We start from the raw sequence: 22,285 nt of genomic DNA, 5'->3' as shown, positions 1-22,285 counted from the left end.
CTCTTATTATTTAATTAAATCAGCTCACGTTTGCAGGCTACTACAGTCTTGTACACTGTCAATCTCAATGGGCAATCATGTAGATAACCAGTAGTTTCCTTGAAATGTGGCCTTGATTGCATCTATTAAGGAAGGTAGTTAGATAACCAGTTGCCCGTTGACCGAGTATGGTACCGATCAGTATCCCATACGCGGAAACTGCTACATAGAGAGTAAATCCAATTATACAAGGTTTCCAGATGGAACTTTATAGGTTTGCACTGCCACTTCACATTACCAGAGACAAAACAATGATAAACCAGGAATACAATACGCTTTCAGAACACGGAAGACATTTTGTTGCAAGCCACTTTTGAGATTTATTGAGAAAGTGGTGGAGCTTTTCAATTTCTGGATAACTTTACTTACGTTTCAGGAATAATGTACGGTCCACTGTAGGTTTCACCTTCAGCAATGCACCAGGCATTTGATTTGAATTTGCATTCATACTGCTTAAAACAGCTGAAAAAGGAAAATTACACATGTTAAGAAATGTTTTTTAAAAACATTGCGCAGCATCATGAAACATATTCCAAGAAGGCTGGGATGTTATATCAATTGAGAAATGTGGGAGGAACACCTGCGAGATACCCATCCCACAGAAAAGGTTCTCAAAGGTGGGATCTCCTGGTGGTAGCTCACAAGCCCTGCTCCCGAACAAATCTATCCGTAGGCGAAGGCCCTGTTTGCCCATACACATGTTTGTGGCATCAGGAATGTGCAGGTAAGAAGGTTCAGGCCCTGCCAGATGCTCCCTCCAGGTAAACACATGCTCTGAAAATCCAAAATTGTGGCCTGCTGGTACTAAGCCTTGGTGTGCCGAGAGAAAAGGCACAGTGCCAGAAACATGAGCACACTGTAAATACTGCCCCAGAGGAGACTCAGACCAATCACCGATCAGGGTACTGACTCTGCACACCTGCCACCCATAATCTGAAAATCAACCCCACGGCAGGGTTGGGAGAGTATAGAAAGCTCATAGAGAAATGAGATAGTGTGGGAATTTGGAGCAAGCAAATACAAGGCGAAAGAGTGTTGAAGGAGATGAAGAGAGCGTGTAAGAGCTGGCTTGAGGTGAGAAGAGGAGATGAGGTACATAGGAGAAGAAAATCACGCTAGTTGGAGCAGGTGGGGAGAACGTCAGAGGAAGATGGAGAAGAGAGATACCACAAAGGCTTGGGAGAGGTAGCCTGAAGTATGATAGAGAGATATCTCACAGTTTGGGGAGAGATATACCCCAGCAGTGGAGAAGTGAAATACTTACCCCAATGTTTGGGGAGACACCCAAGAAGCTACGGAGAGAGAGACATCCCAGAGTTTGGGGAGAGAGGGACCCCAGAGATTGGGGAGAGAGGGACCCCAGAGTTTGGGGAGAGAGGGACCCCAGAGGTTGGGGCGAGAGAGTGAGACCCAGGAGGCTGGATAAAGAGACACACAGAGGTTTGGGGGAGAAAAAGACCCCAGACGTGTTGGGAATAGAAACCCCAGAGGCTGGGGTGTGAACCAAAGGGGAAGTGCCATGGGAGAAGCAGGAGGAGTCAGAAAAGGGGGGAAAAGCAGGAAACCAACCTGTAAGGTGGGGCAGTAACGTACTTCATGACACAAGGGGGGTGATAAGGCATCAGAAAGCGCAAAAGGAGGAAGATATGCTGAGAAGGTGACAATGAGCAAAGGGTTGGAAAGATGGAGGAGGACCCCAAGGTGATAAATTCAGTAGAAGTTAAAGTAGAATACGTTCAGGGGAGAAAACTTGACAGGCAGAGAGAGGGAGGGAAGATCCCCCCATGGGAGGGAAGATCCACCCCCCCCCCCCATCCCCATATGTCCTTTATCTGGTAGATCAGTGGGGGTGGGAGGAGTACAAGAGCAAAGTAGAGTGTCAAGGAGGTAGCAGGAGTCAAGTACAAGGAGGGAGATAGTAGTAAAAAGTGAGAAGAGCAAATCTAGGAAGTGAGACCGGCACAGGTCCTGGAGGTGGGTAGCCAGAAATGATGGTTAGGGAGTGGCCAGCGAGCTGCAGATCCAGAGGCAGTAGTCCCTCCCTCCAGCACCCGAGCCAACCTACTGAAAGCAGGAAAGAAACCGCAAGACTGCTCTTCATAAATACCATATTTCTATCAGTGGTCTCCCCAATCAGGAGAGTAAGGGACCCTGCACCACACACATCTGGAGTTAATAAGGAAGAAGACAACTACTATAGGACTGGCGAGAATTAGTGTTAAGACCACCTCACACTGTGATAAAACAATTAATCTGAAGCTGATCTCACAAAGTGGTAGTACACAAGCTGTATATGGGAGCACCTGGTACGTGTTTACGATGCGTGATGATTTACCAGGTCTCGTCACTTCTCCCCAGTGGGGATCCCTTTTCTATGAGGCTAGGGAGGTGAGGCTGCTACCCAATAGTCCCCCCTGGAGGTGGTAAGATGCAGGAAGACCTCATAGGGAGGGACTTCACTCTTGGGGATAAGGATGCCCACCTGGGAAAAGCTTCCCTAAAACTATATCACCAAATACCCTACCCTTACCCATGACATCCTTTTCTAACATGGACAGTGAACTTATGTGTTATTGTGAGGCCCGCACTGTTGCAAATACAAAGCATACTGGGATGAGGAAGAGCATGAGAAACACATGGAAGGGCAATATGAATTAGCAGCCAAGTACTGTGATCAGTTGGCCCACAGGGAGCATAAAGAATCAGAAAGAGACTTTCCAAGATGGTGTTGATGTTGCATGAGGGAGTTAACAATCTAAACTATCAAGCAAGGATGGACTTGAAGAGAGAGACATCACAGAAGCCAGGAGAATGCAAACAAAGCCCAGGAGTTTCAAAGTAGGCATTCTGAAGTTGCAGCAGAGCAGTTCCTCACGAAAGGGGAAGCTAGCCGTAGGACACCACACATGTTTTGCATGTCGGCATGGAGCTGACGTGCTGTGGTCCAAGGCGGACCGGGATGGTGGCGTGACCTTTGGCGGGTGGATTATGAAGTCTATAAACGACAAGAGACCGCCAGCAGCAGCCTGTCGCAGAGCCGCGCAGAACACCTGAACGAAGAGAAGAATTCCAGACACACAGACCCGCAAACCCAAGAAGAACCGGTGAAGAATTCCCGCAAAGCAGGTTACGGGAAAGATAAGAAGTCTGTGTGTGGGCCGGGTGAAGTAGAAGCAATTTACGGAAGAGTTGAGTACATCAGGAGTTATCGCCCTCGGCGCTGTGGCCGAGAATACCCCACTGCTAAAGCAGAGCATAAATCGGAGTGCATCATGTAGGCAGGGGACGAAATCTACCCCTCATGCCCCCCACACGACTCAACACAAAGGCAGAGAAACCACAGATGAACCTCACTATTAGGCCCATCACACGATCCTCGATGTATCGCAGGTCTGAGAAACGTTATTCGCTCAGATAGCCGTTCAGACCATACCCAATCAATGATTTGGACGACATGAAAATTACATCGATCGAGCAAGTCGACTAACTGCAAAACCAGAGATTAACGACATCACAACGTAGCCGCACTTCTAGATGAAGTGCATATTCATCCATTCATGAAGTTACATGAACATGCACTAGTTTAGTGCATAAAGCACATGTTTATGACCCATGTAGGTAGAGGACAGACACGCTTACATATTTCTTTATTTCATATCCTTTGCCAAAGCTGAAACCCCAAGATGCCAAGAGTTCATATATTTAGCTTGCACATGCTTGACTGCCACTAACAGAGAAGCCATAGGGAATGATATGGAACTTGTAGGTCTCTGAAATGAGTGACAGAGGAGAGACAGGCTTCGGGTACATGGAAAGGCTGACATGATTGGCGCAGCCAAAGGCGACCAGAAAGAAGGCACTCAGCCAAGGAGACAGGAAAGTTCCAGTTACCAAGACAATGAGCCACCTGAAGAAAATCAGGCTAAAATCCTCAATTACAAGCAGGATAGCTCCATTTCATGGTCTCAACAAACGTGACACAGACAAACAGGACAATGCTCATACAACCCAGGGAGACAAAGAGACTGTTCCCATCAAACCAAAGGGGAAAAGTTACAAGTGTTGCCCACATACTGCCAGCTGAATGCCCTCTACTAGGCTTAGGTAATCAGAGATGGCGACATTATGGAACATTTCGCACCTCCATGTTCATTCCATTGCCATGAAAGGGTACACTCAGTCTGGCAAACGTCCAGGGTCCCAGGGCTGGGAAGACACATTCTGCCCAATCCAGAATCACCTTTCACTTGGTGATATAATGTGTTGCAAGGGCCAACATTGTACTGTGACTCTGCAACGTTGTAGATTGATACTAGTAGAGGTGGTCCTAGGAGGAGCCGCTAGATATGTTTTTTTAAAGCAATTTTTTTAGTTTCTCACAAACAAACAACATAACAAAACCTTGCAGTACATGTCTTAACATTTCAAAAAATTGCATATATTATTCAATGTCTACTGCGTACCCTCTCCCCCTCCATTCGAGCCTCCTCCACTTCGCCGTCCAGCCACTAGATATGGTTATCCAACACTAGAACTAACCAATATTGCTCCCATATGTAGCCTACCCAAACTGACCAATGTAAATGTGTGCTATGTTTCTGTGATGGAACCTAGATTTGTGACATCATACCGGGATAAAACCAGGTGACACATGCTTAGAAGATGAGAGTTCCGGAGGATACTTGTTTATCGGATGTGATCCCTGTCATTTTGTTTGCTAATAAAAGACAGTAACTTTGCCCCATTGTATTCGTCGACCGTTCTTATGGCAGTGAGTCTTTGATGGGCACAAGTGGTCCCTGCTGATAATTGGGGTGACTGCTCGAAAGCCCCGCCCACACCTAGACAATCTGGACTCATCACCCTTGGTGCAGTGGCCCAGCATACCCCAGTGCTGAAGCAGAACATACAGCAGAGTGCATCGGAAGTAAACTCCCTCGGTGCAGTGGTTCATCATACCCCACTGCTAAAGCAAAGGATAAAGCAGAGCGAATCGGGAGACATCTCCCTTGGCATAGTGATCTATTATACCTCACTGCTAAAGCAAAGGAGAAAGCAGAGTGTATCAGGAGTCATCTCCATCAGTGCAGTGGCCCATTACACACCGCTGCCAAAGCAGAGAATAAAGCAGAGTATTTCAGGAGTCATCTCCCATATCACAACGGTACCAAAAACACGGTTAAGATTGAGTGCATCACGGTCATCTCCCTTACCACAGTACTGCCATAGAAGAAACCAGTGTAGAGAGATACCAGCAAAAGACAGTGAGCTATGAGAGTAATCTCCCTTATGAGAGTGCCAAGTGGAAACCAGAGAAAGCTCTGAACTTCTATAATTCCTGGAATTAACTGATTCAAGTCACTTGTTAGAACATTGTGGTGAACTTTTACCAGAAGACCAGGAAAAGGGAGTAATTCCCCTGGTCCCTTGTCGCCGAACATTGAAAGGAGTATTCCTCTTTCATTCTAATCCTGAAACACTAAACAACCTGCAGAAAATCAGGCTAAAATCCTAAATTACAAGCAGGACAGCCCCATTTCGTGGTCTCAACAAACGTGACACAGCTAATCTGGACAATGCCCATTCAACCCAGGTAGACAAAGAGACTGTTCCCATCAAACCAAAGGGGAAATGTTACAAGTGGTGCCCACATACTGCCAGCTGAATGCCCTCTACTAGGCTTAGGTAATCAGAGATGGCAACATTATGGAACATTTCGCTCCTCCATGTTCATTCCATTGCCATGAAAGGGTACACTCAGTCTGGTAAACGTCCAGGGTCCCAGGGCTGGGAGGACACATTCTGCCCAATACAGAATCCCCTTTCAATTGGGGATATAATGTGTTGAAAGGGCCAGCATTGTACTGCGACCCTGCAACGTTGTAGATTGATACTAGTAGAGGTGGTCCTAGGAGGAGACAGTAGATATGGCTATCCAATACTAGAACTAACCAATATAGCTCCCATATGTAGCCTACCCAAACTGACCAATGTAAATGTGTGCTATGTTTCTGGGATGGAACCTAGATTTGTGACGTCATATTGGGATAAAACCGGGTGACACATGCTTAGAAGATGAGAGCTCCGGAGGATACTTGTTTTTCGGATGTGATCCATGTCATTTTGTTTGCTAATAAAAGATAGTAACTTTGCCCCATTGTATTCGTCGTCCGTTCTTGTGGCGGTGAGTCTTTGATGGGCACAAGTGTTCTCTACTGATAATTGGGGTGACTGCTAGAAAGCCCCGGCCACACCTAGACATCTGGAGTCATCACCCTTGGTGCAGTGGCCCAGCATACCCCACTGCTGAAGCAGAACATACAGCAGAGTGCATCGGAAGTAAAGTCCCTCGGTGCAGTGGTTCATCATACCAAACTGCTAAAGCAAAAAATAAAGCAGAGTGCATCGGGAGATATCTCTCTTGGTGTAGTGATCCGTCATACCTCACTGCTAAAGCAAAGGAGAAAGCAGAGTATCAGGAGTTATCTCCATCAGTGCAGTGGCCCATTACACACCACTGCTAAAGCAGAGAATAAAGCAGAGTATTGCAGGAGTCATCTCCCATATCACAATGGTACCAAAAACACGGTTAAGATTGAGTGCATCAGGAGTCATCTCCCTCGCCACAGTACTGCCATAGAAGAAACCAGTGTAGAGAGATACCAGCAAAACACAGCGAGCTATGAGAGTAATCTCCCTTATGAGAGTGCCAAGTGGAAACCAGAGAAAGCTCTGAACTTCTACAATTCCTGGAATTAACTGATTCAAGTCACTTGTTAGAACATTGTGGTGAACATTTGCCAGAAGACCAGGAGAAGGGAGCCATTCCCCTGGTCCCTGGTTGCCGAACATTGAAAGGAGTATTCATCTTTCATTCTAAGCCTGAAACACTAAACAATGAGAAGGAAGCCATTCTGCTGGGGCAGGAAATGCACATTTTATTTTGTTTTAGTTTACGTTTCTAATGTTAGGGGTAGATAAGTGGTTTCTGACTGAGGACGGGAAGAACATTTATTTTGGGCAGACATTGACAGCTCACTTAGTATTCTTAGATGGAGGCAGGGAAACCCCTCTAGGAATAGGGAAGGGAATAGTTTCTTACCTGTAACTCCATTTCTCCAGCATTGGTATCTTTCATGGATTCACATGCTTGGAATATTCCCGGTCGTCAGGCTGGGAATCCCTGGTACATTATATAGACCCTTTCCCGTAGGAAAACTTTTTCGACGCTTATGCGTCCTATCCACCTCGTTTTGTATCATGCGTGCCCGCACCGTCAGGACGTCATGATATAAATACAGGACCCGCCCCCGCGCTCCCTCAGATTTCGGCCCCCAAAGTAGTGGGGGAACCGGTTTGCATGTTCAGGGGAGGCAGGTGGGCGCATGTGAATCCATGAAAGATACCAATGCTGGAGAAATGGAGTTACAGGTAAGAAACTATTCCCTTCTCCAGCATTGGATCTTTCATGGATTCACATGCTTAGAATAGATTACATAGCAGTACCACCCCCAAAGAGGAGGCGTGCATGCAAACCCATATACTTTCTTCGCAAAGCCCGTTCCCTATGATCGTGTATACATCAGTAATCGTTAACATAGGAAAACGAACCTTATACAGTCATAAATTCCACAGGATGCAACCCCTCAGCCGGGGCTTACCTTATTGGAATAGGTGTCGAAGCACCGCCTGTCCCATCCGGGTATCTTCGGCATGTTGCTGCGACAGGCAGTAATGGCGGGTAAAGGTGTGTGTAGCCGCCCAGGTAGCCGCCATGCAGATGTCCCCCAGAGGGACTCCGGCCCACAGTGCCGTCGACGATGCCGCTGCTCTAGTTGAATGAGCTCTTGGCCGTCGTAGAAGAGGCTTCCCTGCCCTGGAATGGCAGTACGAAATGGTAGATGACACCCATCTTGACAGTCCTTGCTTTGAAATGGCTTTTCCTCTAGCACCCAAACCATAGGCCACGAACAGCTGTCTCGTTTCTCTGAACGGTTGCGTACGATGAAGATAAAACTTGAGAGCCCTTTTTACATCCAATGTGTGTAACGTGCGCTCCGCTCCCGAGCATGGCTCCGGAAAAAACGTAGGCAACACAATAGAGGAGTGTTTATGGAACACCGAAGGAGCTTTCGGTATGAACTGTGGGTTAGTGGCTAGGACTAACTTGTTCTTGAAAAATCGTAAGTATGGTGGGTCTACCATTAGAGCCTGAACTTCTGAAATACGTCGGGCTGAAGTGATGGCCACCAGGAAGGCCAATTTCCACGACAAAAACTTTAGAGACGATGATGACATTGGCTCAAAAGGAGGCTTCATAAGAGACGTTAAGACCAGATTGAGGCTCCACTCCGGCGGAAATTTCTTCTCTGGAGGGAAACTCCGAAAGAGGCCTTTAAGGAAGTGCTTAATCAGGCGGTCGCTGAACAATGGTGCCGAATGCCGTTGACGAGTAAACCTGGAAATGGCGGCCAGGTGTACTTTTATTGACGATACCGATAGGCCCTTTTGAGCTAAGAACAGCAAGTATGGAAGGAGCTGTTCCGGCTTAATCGATTGCGGGGCCAAACCTGGTTGATCCTCACACCACTGACAGAAACTTCTCCATTTGTACGCGTATGAGGCGTTTGTGGAAGGTGCTCTTGCCGCTTGCAGGATACGCCGACAGTCCTCCGGAATCGTTAGCCGACCAAATTCGGCGAAGTCAGGAGCCAGGCCGTCAACTTGAGGCTGTCCGGGTCGTGATGCCAAACGACACCCTCCTGTCGAGACAGAAGGTCGGGGGTCTTCTAGAATCTCATCGGTTCCGCTACCGCTAAGTGTAGCAGGTCTGAAAACCACACCTGTCTGGCCCAGTACGGGGCCACCAGAATTACCCGACATGGGTACCTGAGGATCCATTGCAACGTCCTCCGGACAAGGGGAAATGGTGGGAATGCGTACAGGAATTTGTTCGTCCATGGGAAGGAGAACGCATCCCCCAGTGAGCCCTGCTGAGGCCACCTGCTTGCGTACTGATGGCATTTCCTGTTGTTCTTCGTCGCGAACAAATCTATGGAAGGATGTCCCCATTTCTTGAATACTTGTTGTAGTTGTTGGTCGTTCAGCACCCATTCGTGAACTTCGTTCATTTCTCTGCTGAGGGCATCGGCTTCCACATTTCTCACGCCTGGCAGGTGGAACGCCAAGATTTGCATGTTGTGTTGCAGGGCCCAATGCCAGATTTTCTGTGCTTCCGTCGATAGGGACCTGGAACGTGTCCCTCCTTGTTTCCTCAAGTAGAATATCGTAGTGGTGTTGTCCGTCATGACACGCACCACCGAGTCCCTCAGTTGAGGAAGAAAAGATTTTAGAGCCCATCGAACTGCTCTCAGTTCTAGCAGGTTGATATGCAGGGAGGACTCCTGCAACGACCACTGGCCTTGTACCTGTAACGTATCCAGATGAGCTCCCCATCCGCTCAGTGATGCATCCGTCACCACCGTCTTTTGGAACTCCGGTTCCAGTAGAGGCATTCCTTTCGTTAGATGAGTAGACACTCTCCACCAGCAGAGTGCTTGTACTAGTTGTTCGTCGACGACCAGTCTGTCGGACCAGCGACCTTGGCTCTGCGCCCAACGGTCCGCTAGAAATTCCTGGCAAGGCCTCATAAACAGACGGCAGTTGCTTATCAACGGAATGCAGGACGACATGGTCCCTAGCAGGGACATGTATTTGCGCACCGACACCTTGGTACCGCATCTCCATTCCGACGCCTTGCTTTGAAGTTTCTGAATTCTTTCGCTGGATGGTCTCACCAGGCTTGTGTGTGTATGAAACTCCGCTCCTAGAAAGACCAAGGTCCTCGAAGGCTCTACGGAGGACTTGTTGAAGTTTATTGCGAAGCCCAGTTCCTGTAAGAGGGACATTGTGGCCCTTAGACTGTTTCGTGTTTGTTCCCTGGACGAACCTCTGACCAGCCAGTCGTCTAGATACGGATAGACATGGTGACCATCCTTCCTTAAATGGGCCGCTATAGGGGCCAAGCACTTGGTGAACGTCCTGGGGGAGGACTTGAGCCCGAACAGGAGGACCTTGAACTGAAAATGCTTTCTCCCGACGACGAACTTTAAATATCTCCTGTGTCGTGGGCGTATTGGGATGTGAAAATAGGCGTCTTGAAGGTCTAGTGACGATAGATAATCCATGGGTTGCACCGACCTGATAACCTCCTGGAGCTTTAGCATTTTGAATTTTAGGCTCTTTAGCCATTTGTTGAGTACCCTCAGGTCGAGAATGGGCCTCCATTTTCCATTTGGCTTCTTGACAACGAAGAACCGGGAATAAACTCTGTGACCTTCCTGTGCCACAGGAACTCTCTCTACCGCTCCTTTTCGCAACATAAGCGCCGCCTCTTGTCGTAGGATTCGGAGGTGGGGCTGGGTCGAAAATACAGGCGGAAGACGTGGAGGCTTGTCTTTGAATTGTAGCGCATGACCCATGCGAATCGTGTCCAGAACCCATCGATCTGTGGTGATGCATTTCCATTGGTCGAAGTGATGAGAGACTCGGCCCCCCAGGACGTTCCGAAGGCTGTCATTGGTTGCTGGTTTGCTTGTTCTTCGTCGACGAGGGACCCGAGCCTCGCCGCCTGGAAGCTTGATAGTCTCTGCTTCTACGTGCCGACTGGGACGCTCGTCTGAACCCTTGTGAAGAGTACAAGGGCCTGTTAAATCCACGGTCCCTAGAGGCTCCAAAGCGGGAGTTTCCAGAAGCACCCCTAAAGGGGCAAAAAGAGCGAAAGTTTCTACCCGTTTGGAGGGCGCCGAGGGACCTAGCAGTATCCGTGTCTTCCTTCATCCCCTTCAACGCTTCATCAACCTTTTCTCCAAACAGGTGTTCTCCTTCACATGGCATGTCAAGGACTTTGTACTGGACTTCAGGACGGAAAGTAGTACATTTGAGCCACGCTTGTCGACGAAGTACTACGCCATGGTTGATTTGTTTGAAACCAGACTCTGCTAGGTCAACTGCAATATTAATTGCGTGGTTCGAAGCCTCTTCGCCATCCCGCACCAGTAACATGGCTGCTTTCCGGTGTTCGTCTGGCAGATGTTCTAGGATAGGGGCTAGTTTGTGCCACATTTCTCTATCGTATCGTGACACGATCGCTAAGGAATTGGCTGCTCTTACCGTCGTCGCGCCGACCGAGAGCACCTTTTTTCCAAAGGCGTCCTGCCTCCTAGCCTCGCTTTCTGGTGGAGTTGAACATTTTTGCTGTACCCTGGCCTTCCTATCCGCTGCCGCCGACACCACCGAGTCTGACAGAGGTTGTGATGTTAGACATTTTGGAGTGGACTCCGGAGCTTTAAACTTTTTCTCAATCCGCCCCTTTACAGCCGGCTCCGAGAACGGATGGCGCATCGTCTTGAGACCTTCTTGCCACCCGTGGTCCAGAATTGGGATGGCAAATACCGATTTCCTCCTTTGACCCATATGGTCAAAAAGGAAACAGTCTTTCTTCTGCTCCTCAGGAATCAAGCCGAACTCGGAACACGCTTTTCCCATCATTGCATGGAAGGTTCCCACATCATCCGGAGGAGATGGATGTGTCTGGCTCCTCGTAGACTCTACCTCTACATCCGAATTCCATGTTGGGTCCCTCGACGGTGACAGGGAAATGTCTGACCCTGAGTCACCCAGTATAGAATCGGACTCCGACAACTCACCATCCTCCTGCGCTCGAGGACGATCTTTTACCGCCTGGGGGGCCGATGGGTTTTTAGTCGTCGAGCGAGCCGCACAAGTTTGCTCGTCGACGGAAGGTACAGAAAAAGGTGACGATGAAGTCCCAGGTTGAGGGATCTGCGTATCCAGCCGCTGCAGGAGCTTCTGAAGAGTATTAAGCACATCCAGAGACAAAACTGTCTGGGGGGTCAGTAACGTTGATGATATAGGTACCATACCCCCACTCGCACTCGTCGTCGTCGCCGACGTGGAAGGCCGTAAGCCCAAATCCGATGGCTGCAGAACCATGCCACCTTCTCCTTCCGCCGAGCAGGCCGTGTCTGGCTGCAGTAAGACTTCAGGGGGGATCGGGTCATAGACCTCTGGCAGCCAAGCCATAGACTGAGTCTCCGTCGACGAAGGAATCCCAACCGCTGCTGCCTGAACGGTAATAGGCATCGCCAATGACACCGAGGTCGACGAGCAAGTAGTCGGCGTCGAGCCCTTAGACTTCGTCGCCGATTTCGATGCCGACTTCCCGGCTGAAGCGTCTCGACTCACGGAAGACCTAGGACGGTCCCCTGAGGAGGATTTTGACAGCGCTTGCCTCTCCGTTTTAGATGATGAGGAGGAGGAGGGCTTTTTATGTGATGAGGAAGACCCAGCATGCTTCCCCGTACGCTTGTCCTCAGCGCGGTTTTCCGCCGGCCGTACCTTCTTCGATGGAGGTTCCGACTTGCTCCTGGAGGCCGTGGAGCCAACTTCCGAAGCCGGGTAGGCACCCGCTACGTCATTAAGCCAGTCGACCAGCCTTCTTTTACGGTCCTTAAGGGTTTTTTGGGAGAAACCCTGGCATATCTCACATGTATCCGCCGTGTGGTGCGGGTGGAGACAGTAGATACAATCCATGTGGGCATCTCCTTCATAAACTTTTTTGAGGCCACATGTCGCACAAGGGCGAAATAACGCTTTTCCAGACATAATTCTCCAGAATTTTAACGTCGCCGAAGCGAAACAGAAAAAACAACCTAGTTTCCACTAGCAGTAATCACGAGGATCCCACTACTTTGAAAGACGGTTGAAATCTGAGGGAGCCCGGGGGCGGGTCCTGTATTTATATCATGACGTCCTGACGGTGCGGGCACGCATGATACAAAACGAGGTGGATAGGACGCATAAGCGTCGAAAAAGTTTTCCTACGGGAAAGGGTCTATATAATGTACCGGGGATTCCCAGCCTGACGACGGGGAATATTCTAAGCATGTGAATCCATGAAAGATCCAATGCTGGAGAAAGATATGATTCCTCCTTGTCAGTCTCCTTCTTCTACACCCTTACAGCTGATGCTGTGTTGCCCTGCTGTGATAGAGGGCAGGTAAGGGGGTGCATTAATGCGACATCAGTGAATGTTCCAAGAGCCTTTATTTGGGTTAACAAAAAAAATGTTCAATTTAGATGTTCCAAGCCCAGGGCAAGGACCACTACCATAGGGACAGTCATTCTGTCCTTGATACAGCCTACTGGCCAATGCTATTAAAGCATGTGTTAAAAGAAATGCACATTAGCCCTCTCTAAGGGTGCAGAAGGAGGAGACAAACACAGAAGGCATGGCTGTTGACAAACTTTTATTATACCAAACCTAGTTTTCCCTAACTCTAAGAGGGGTTGCCCTGCCTCAACTAAAAGAATAATGGCTCTGTCAGAATGTCAGTGCAAATCAATAATTCACCATCCTGTGTCAAAACTCTACTTCTGTCCTTTACACTAAATACTAAACTAAAGAGGTAGTGGATCTTCTTGGTCCAGAAGAATGGCTCCCTTCTTCTGGATAACAGATCACAGTTCTAATTGTTAGGTTGAATCTGTACCTGGGGGACTGACTCCCTCCCCCAAGTCTCAAACCCTTTCCAAGGCACAAAACAAAAATCCAAGTTGTAATGCTAAAAAGCAGTAAAGTTCTAAGTTCATGTTCACAAGGTAAAGTTCCAGTTCATACTCCAACATTCATTAATGCCCATAGTTGTTTCTTCACTATTGGGTTCCTGGAGAATGCCTACCTTCCTCGGGTATCTTGCTTTGAATTTTTACAATGTCAGGGGGGTGTTTCCCTTCCCCCGGTCAAAACACACACACAGCAAAGTTCAAAACAGTTATTCTTGGCAACTAAGAGGAATGGCTCCCTTTCCCAGGTCACAACATATTACACAAAGTTCAACAAAACCAGGGCGAATGACTCCCTTCCATGGTCTTGGTTAGCAGGAGAATGACTCACTTCTCCTGGTATCTTGGCTCTAGAATTCGTACCACTTTGTTTACTTGGAGGATTCCTCCCTTCTAGTATCTTGACAGTTCAACACAGCCAGGGGAATGACTCCCTTTCCCTGATTTCGGTTACCAGGAGAATGACTCCCTTCTCCTGGTATCTTTTCACTTGTTAGCACAGTTCCAGATCACCAGGGGAGGGGGAAGGACTCCCATCCCCTGGTCTCGCTCTCACTTTAGTTTCACAATTCACTATCCTCACGGGAAATGACTCCCATCACTTGAGCTCTTGTCTCATGTAGCTTCAAATACTCAGTTCTTAATTTCTGTTCTTTGATTGGGCTCACTTGGTATCTCTCTTTACCAAAGTACTGCGACGACGAAGATGACTCATGCAGTTTGCAGATTTTGGGTTTCCGACCCTGGCTTCTCTTTCTCTTTCATTTGCCCACTTGCTTCACTCTGCCACTAAGTGTGACCATGAGGAAGATACATCACTTTCTGGTTTGGGTCCCAGATGCCTGCTTCTCTCTCTCCCTGGTTCAGCACTGCTAGATCACTCTCCCACCAAGTACTGATGCAAGGGAGAAACCTCGCTTCTCGGTGTGGGTCCTCGAACCCCCGTTTTTCTCCTTCTTAAACTCAGCTCCCTTGGATCACTCTCCCACCAAGTACTGATGCAAGGGAGATGCCTCGCTTCTCGATGTCGGTCCCAGACAACTCTCTGGTGGTCAGTAGTTTTACTGAGGCTACTGGGCTGAGGAAGCGTTCCTCAGAAGCAGAGCTATCATGCTGCTTGCCCCTTGTCCCTACCGGCCCTCCCAATCATGTACCTATTAGTGTCGTCGGGTAGGTCTCTGGCATTCCTGGGATTGGGCGTTTTTACAGCAGCACCAGTGTTCCTTCTCCCTCGGCTCGTCGACTGCTCAGGTCTGCAGTTTCCTTCTCTGCTTCCCACTTCTTACGGCCATGCCACCACATGGATCTTCAGGACTGGCGGGGAGGTAGCTTCTTGCGGAACCTCACTGGGACCTCCACGGCCGCTTGCCTCTTTCTACCGCTGCTTGGTTCTTCTTTCTTGCACACGATTTGAAACTCCTGGTTTTGTCGCGGGCTGAAGAAGAAGACTGCAAGTCCTTGTTCAGTTTCCTTTTTATTTTGTAAGCTCCACCCTGGCGCAACGTCCACACCTGCAGTGGGGGCTGTCAAGTAACTCCTTACTCCTACTAGGGGCCACCTAGTCCCAGTACTTAGGTCAGGCAACTCCCTAGGGTTTTAAGAATCTTCTTCGTCCCAGTACCTTTAACTTCAACAGATGTTACAGAAGTAACGGTCTATCCTCACTGTGGTAGTTTGTGTTAAAAGAGTGGTCTAAGGACTGAGGGAGTGTGTAGGGTATGGGTGGAGGGTGTCTATACAGCATTATCCCAAGATGTTCTCCCTTGTCCGCAGAGGAGAGGTCTCTTCCCACGAGTACCTCCCGCTGAGTACCACCCCCAGGGGGTCTGTCAGGTAGCGGCCTCACCATGCTGGCCTCATGGGAAGGGGCTCCCACTTTGGGAGAAGTGATGACACCTTGGGATTCATCACACCTCCTAAATGGCAGCCAGGATTAGTTCAGCCAGACTTGGTGGTCATTCTAGGTGAACTTTCCAAGCCACCGAGTCTGTATAGAAGCAAAGAAGATAGTAGAAGCCACTTTGGCACTTCTTCACATATACCCAGCCCCATTGATTATGTGGGTTGGTGTTGATGAGGTTTTCAAGCAGTAGACTAGCTAAACCTTTGGAAAAAAAACTTCTCCAGCATTGGATATTTCATAGATTTACATGCTGTTCGAATATTTCCTGTCAGGCTGGGAATCCTCGGAAACATTAAAAGCAGTTCACATTTAAATTTTAAAACTGCTGTCATTTTAATGCTCTTTTAGAGTCGTTTTGGGCCATACTGCCCCACAGTTAATAGGCAGGTCCCCTTTAGCTCCACGCCTGGAAGCCATCTTCCGATTTTGTACTGCATGTTCAGCGTTGGCAGTCCTCAAACATTCTCTAGTTCATCCGATGATTCTATGATTAAAACTATATTTGTCAACAATTCTTCAAAACTTTGAGAGTTCCGAGATCAGGTTCTTCCATCGGTGGTCAGATCCCAACGTATCATCGCCTGGTGGTGGCTGTGTTAGCTTCCTTGTTTTATTGCCTGTCCCTCTACCATGACATCAACAACTATTCCATTTGCCACTCCTTTTCCAACAAGACACTCAAGGACCGTCACAGAAGGTTGGTGGCTTGATTAGACGCAGGTGCTATGGCCTCTGATTTGGCCTCTGTCCGAAGCCATCCCTCTCTCGATCACACCAGCCCATTTGAGCCTACTCCCTCTTCTAAGAGCTTGATGTCTCATTAAGAGTCTTCCTCTGATAAGAGAGTGAAGAAGGGTCATGCCACCCACATTCTGCCTGCCATTCCGTTGGTTGGCTAGAGCTGACGTCCCCAGGCCTGGGATATGCAAAGGTTATCAGCTCTTGGTGAACCTTTTCAAGGTAATAAGAAGGACTATGTGTCTGCATTGTAACTGGTGTGTACCACCTTAGTCTATGAGAGTGCTCTTCTTGCTCAGGTAACAATTGTCTCACTTTGAGCATCTTTGTTGCAGTCTTCTGTCTGGTAGCCTGAGATCGGCTCCCTATCCCAGCGCTGGTCGCTGTCCATTGTCTGCATCGGCTGGGTCACGTGTTCCAGAGACCATGATTTTGAGCTGTGCAGCTCTGAATTATGAGGAATCATTCGTATTTACTGCAGCTGGTGCTTTTGTCGTTCACGGAATGGAAGGTCATCTGTATCTTGTAGCCTTGGCAGCTCTTTCCCTTCCCCCTTCCTCAGGCTTCATCTGAAATTTTGGCATGCATCTGTGCCAGTTGTGCCACTGCATCCAATAGAGTTCAGTTATCTTTGTCGTTAGCAGGTATGAATGTGCAACAGGAACTCCCTATCTTTGCGCAAACTCCTCCTTCTATAGCCGTGAGGAGATCCAGAACATATCTATTATGGAGTGCCACCAACCTTATTGCTCTGAGCTCTTCCTTTATGGAGTTGAACCCATTGACCGTAGAGTTCACCGTTACCATAAGCTCCCAGAGAGTGATCTGTAACCACTTGGCGTTTGTGCATGTCTGCATTGAAGGTATTATTGATGCGAAGAACATCTGTGTCTTGCTGAACAGCCTGTGCTCCACTGGGATCTCGTCCAGTGCTGTTTCTGATGCTTCCAAGAAGTAATTCACTCCTCTCCTCACTCTGCTCAATCCTTCTCGTTTCTCTGTCTTCTCTGCCTCGGTCGTTGGTGCTACGTTGACCGACCTCTTCCTTTGCTTATTGTTCGAGATTTACATCCTTCTTTGGTATGACTAACAAGGGCAGGTTGATGTATACCAGCGAACAAACTCTTCCCCATTTAGGCGGCAGCTTCTCATATGCTTTCCATCCACAAGCGCAGTAGTGATCCATCAGTACTGCTGTTACCACCCTCATGGCTGCAATTTGTTCAATTGTTTTGCACCCAACATTCTCATCAACTTCAACCTCGCCATTGTTCCGATAGCCAATGGTTGGTGTCTTCAGAGGGATTATCGGCATCGGGCCAGCATCATTTTGTACCTATGTCAGTAATTTTGAGCTCATGTCCCATTCCTACAGGCACTTGTCATTTTCTTACTGGACCTTGTTCACTGATGACTGGGGTAATGTCATTGCCTTGCTTCCCACCACTACATCCTGCCACTACATCCTGCCATCCATCGTTAGTGTACACGCGTCCATACACTAGTATCTGAAGCTTTTCCCAGCAGTCAGGCTCTCCTATCTCCTTTACTCTTGTCCAGGAACATGGCAGTTCACTCAATGTGACTTCGTTTCTCCCTTCTCAGGTCCGCCCGTTATGTACTGTATGGCTTCATCTAGCTGCCAATAATTATTCATCATGTCTAATGTCTTTATGTAATTATCTTCGTATAGGAATGCTCCTTTGGACATCCTTCTCAATGTTGCTGACTTCCCTTAGAATCTTCCTTGCATTTGCACCATCGTGAGGTAAATCAGACATTGTGCTCTTGCTGCTGGTATTTCAGTTGGAATGAACGTTCTAGAGGCACTCATGGAGTAGGGAATTAAAGAGCAGACATAACAGCTCTCTCCGGTGGTTTCCTTACCTACTTTTGTCATGTGTTTGTACTACATGTTGTTAGAAACTCGAGCAGTGTCAATGAGATACATGTCTACTCCCTTCATGTCTGTGTCAACACTGTGCGTGCCTCTCCTTACCTTATCAGCAGTGTTCTTGTGTCCACCTGATATGGCTGTTCCACTGCTTTGGTCGGGGGAATGTTAGTAGAGGGTACAGGGGTAGCAGTAACAACAACATATAATTGCCAAAATATGAATCTCATCAATCCACTGGAAATTAATAGACATGAGATAACTATAATTTTCTTTATTGTTCCCTTCATTTCCACTTACGCTGCTTGATCCTTGCAGAGCGGTGATACAGTTGCCTGCCTTAATGCGCAAACAAGTGCATTATTCTGTTAGTATTGTAAGTGCCCCTAAGTCCCTGCAGACCAAATAACCACTTATTGCAAAGGCAAATACCTCCTCCTAGAGCTTCCTCACTGATGGGTCTCTTTATATGGTCAGCACTAGGGGCTCACTGTGCTCGAGTTGTGGATATGTTTGGGCCAAATACTTTACAAAGACAAGATACTATACTTCAGGGGACCGTGCTTTGAATCTGTTGGGTCGACACAAATAAAATATCAATATCCTCACATAGTGGACAAACTGATTAGAGAAAGTGTCTGGGTGATAGGTGGGAGGTACATGGGAACATGGGTGAAACAAACAGTACAATCCCCCGACATTCACGTAGACCCTGCGTGTGCGGAAAGAGAAAATAACAAACAGACAATGTATCCTTAGTCGATTTGTTCAAGTATTCCAGTCACTGCTTCTGCTGCTAAGGATCGTGTGATCATCAGGTGTCCGGGTCTTCTTAGTCGGGTAAGCTCAGAATGCACTTGCAGCTCATCTAGGTGCTGAACGTTGGTCCTGTCGGTCACTGAGACTTTGTTGCCAGGTGAAGCCACTGCTTTTTAGGGCTTGATGTCCTGCAGGTGGTTCCAAACTGTTTTGCCTACTAGCTTGGCAGCACGGTCTGCCACTTCCTCGACCACACGGGGTCCAGTAAACCTAGGCGCATTCCAGTGCTGGATAACACCCTATATCACCCACTTTCGCAGGGTGTTTCAGTTCACAGTCTTGTTGTGTGTTGACGCAGTTGATCTCTTCGCTGTCTTCTGGGCCCCCCTGGATTTGCTGTATCTGGCGAGAGATAAAAGAAGTGCTAGCAACCAGAGAAGTAATGTACTTGTACATCTTCTGTCCTAACACATCTGCATTATTCTCAGTCTTTCAGTGCTCTCATGGGAGGAGCCAGGGGAAGAAGCATGCTCCGTCCTGTCACCACCTCATGGGGCACTAAATTGTGGTCGGACACTGGCTTATTGCGCAGTGCAAACAGTGCAAGGGGCAAACAGTGCAACCAATCTTTCTTGGTAATTTGCTTAGTCTTGGCTATGCACTACTTTAGGAGTCCATTCAGGCTTTCACGCAACCCATTTGCTGGATACCTAGAAGAGATGTGATGTGCTGAAACAGTTTGTTGGTGAAGTGAGGGCTGTTGGCAGACTGCAAGACCTCACACACACCCCATCTCGGAAAAAACCTCCCTGACCAGGAACTTGGACACTCTAAGGGAGTCAGCGTGTGAACAGGGGCCTGCCTCGATCCACTTAGAGAAATGGGCAGACAACCACTGTCATGTGGCGGTATCCTTGGCAGACTTGGATCATATCTACGTAGTCCACATGGAGATGCAGAAATGGGCCTACAGGTTTTGGTATGGCTCCTCTCACCACTCTCAATATATGCCCTGCTGTAAACTGCTGACATGTCAAGCATTTACTCACAAATTCGGCCACATGTTCATTTAAATTAATTAAAAAATTGTCACTGGGTTTGCAACTAGAGGATACTCTGCTTCTACAATATGGTTAAGAGGTCTAAAATCCTGAATAAAATGCAATGACCCTGTATTTGCCTTGCGCACGGGGTACACTGCGGTATTAAATGGGGATTCTGATGGTACCAGAATGTCTCTCTCAGTCAGTGTGGTGATTGTCGAATAGATGCATTCATCGGCTTCCTTTGTTAGTGGGTGCTGTTTTACTCTTGGAAAAATCTCTCCTGACTTCAATTTAATTTTCACTCCCCCTATGCTCTTTACACACCCCACATCATAAGGACTTGTGGTCCATAAACTGCTGGGTACCTTAGCCATGTCCTCCTCCAAGAATGTGAGCAGTGCTTCCAGCGCCATCGCCATTCTCTGTGGTACCTCTCTGTAGTAGAATGTGAGCAGCGCTTCCAGCGCCATCGCCATTCTCTGTGGTACCTCTCTGTAGTGTATCTGTAACCAATAGGCTAAACACATTTCGAACACCATCTCCACTTCCCGTCTCTCTTCTGTGAATAGTTCATCATCTGTCACTGTGGTCAGCCTGCAACCCTCTGCAACTGCAATTATCACTCTGCATGCCCTCCCTGTGTCATCCATCCCTTACGCCGCAATCCAATCCTCTCTTGCCACCACTGCATTTTTTTCTATGAGGACTATTGTTCCTTCTGGCTCGTCAAATGGTGTTTCTGGCCTGAACAGATACTCATTTGGGACCTCCACACTTTCCCCGAGATGCCTGCGATGCCTGGAAGTAAATGCAATAGCAATGTCAGTCCCATACTGGAAAATCTCTGGGTAAACTGGCATCCCCCTCTGTACTGTGCATCCACAATATGCTTGGACAATATGACCTACATTTAACATGTGTATGCCTGGTGTTGAGCACACTATGCCCTTGTCTGTTAATGAGTTGAACAAGTTACTTACCTTATCTGGTAATGTTCTTTCGATGGGATGTTCCTCTGACGTATTCCACATCTATGACAGGTAATGACCACAGCTGTGCTGTTTCAGAAATTTTTTCAGCATAGGCGTTCTTCATTGATGACGTCGATACGTTGTCCCTCGAGGGCCTCTGTCGAGGGTCGATGTCATCGGATGTTATATATAGGACGCATGGCGCCCGTAGCCTCAGTTGTAGTCTTTTCCCAGAACGCGTGTCACCAATCTCCTGCCAGTATGACTGCAGAAAGCCTTGCGGAAACGTAAGCTGCAATCGCAAAGAAATTCTGTAGAGGGGCAGGCTGGGAGGGTTCGATGTGGAATACGTCGGAGGAACATCCCATCGAAAGAATGTTACCAGATAAGGTAAGTAACTTGTTTTTCGAGGGGATTGTGTCTTCCGACGTATTCCACATCTATGACAGATTCCCAAAGCAGTACCAATGTATGGAGGTGGGAAAAAGAATTTACAATTTCATAAATTTACAATGCCCAATCAAATTGCTGAATAGAGGACTGCCTTACCAAGGGCCAAATCCTGCCCATTGATAGAGTCCAAGGAATAATGTCTCACAAAAGTATGGACAGAGGCCCATGTGGCTGCTTCGCAAATATTGTGAATCGGAACACCCCTCTTTAGGGCAGTGGAGGCAGCCATACCCCTAGTAGAGTGATCCTGTAAGCCTACTGGAGGGTGCTTTCCCGCCAACCGGTAACACTCAGAGATTGTCAAAATGAGGACCTAAACGCCTCCCAGCATAACCAACAAAGAGCTAATTGTCCACTCTGACCCGGGACATCCGTGAGAGATAGAAACTCAAAGCTCTCCTAGAATCTAACCTATGGAGCCTCTCCTCTTCCTTACCAGGATGTGGAGGAGGATAAGATGCCGGTAGAATTACCTTCTGGCCCAAATGGAATTCCGACACAACCTTTGGAAGAAAAGAAGGTCGCACCCTAAGGACAACCCTGTCCTTATGGAACACAGTGAAGGGTGGTTTGGCGGAAAGTGTCTGCAACTCACTCACTCTGCGTGCAGAAGTAACCTCAACTAAAAATACAGTTTGAAAGGACAACAGTCGCAACAGACAAGAATTTAAGGGCTTAAACAGAGCTCCCATTAGGAACTTTAAAACTAAATTCAAATCCCATCCCGGCACCTGGAAATGCAAAGGTGGAAACACATTAGTTAGCCCTTTTAGAAACTGAGAAATCAAAGGGATCTTACAATAAGAACATTTCTCAGACGAGCGCTTAAATATGG

General features: G+C 47.9%; 1 protein-coding gene across 1 annotated transcript in view; it reads right to left on the bottom strand.

Moving 5' to 3' along the window:
- Window positions 1–22,285, bottom strand: part of TRIM14 (tripartite motif containing 14) — a 310,180-nt gene that overhangs the window by 46,456 nt on the left and 241,439 nt on the right. Inside the window, exon 5 of the mRNA XM_069630461.1 lies at window positions 409–501. Coding sequence (XP_069486562.1) covers window positions 409–501 — 93 coding nt within the window. The remainder of the gene's footprint in view (window positions 1–408; window positions 502–22,285) is intronic.

This window comes from Ambystoma mexicanum, chromosome 6q (assembly GCF_040938575.1).
Source record: "Ambystoma mexicanum isolate Mex_15411 chromosome 6q, UKY_AmexF1_1, whole genome shotgun sequence".
NCBI classification, from domain to species: domain Eukaryota; kingdom Metazoa; phylum Chordata; class Amphibia; order Caudata; family Ambystomatidae; genus Ambystoma; species Ambystoma mexicanum.
Note: the sequence above shows the minus strand (reverse complement) of the source record. Positions and strands in the feature narration are given on the sequence as shown.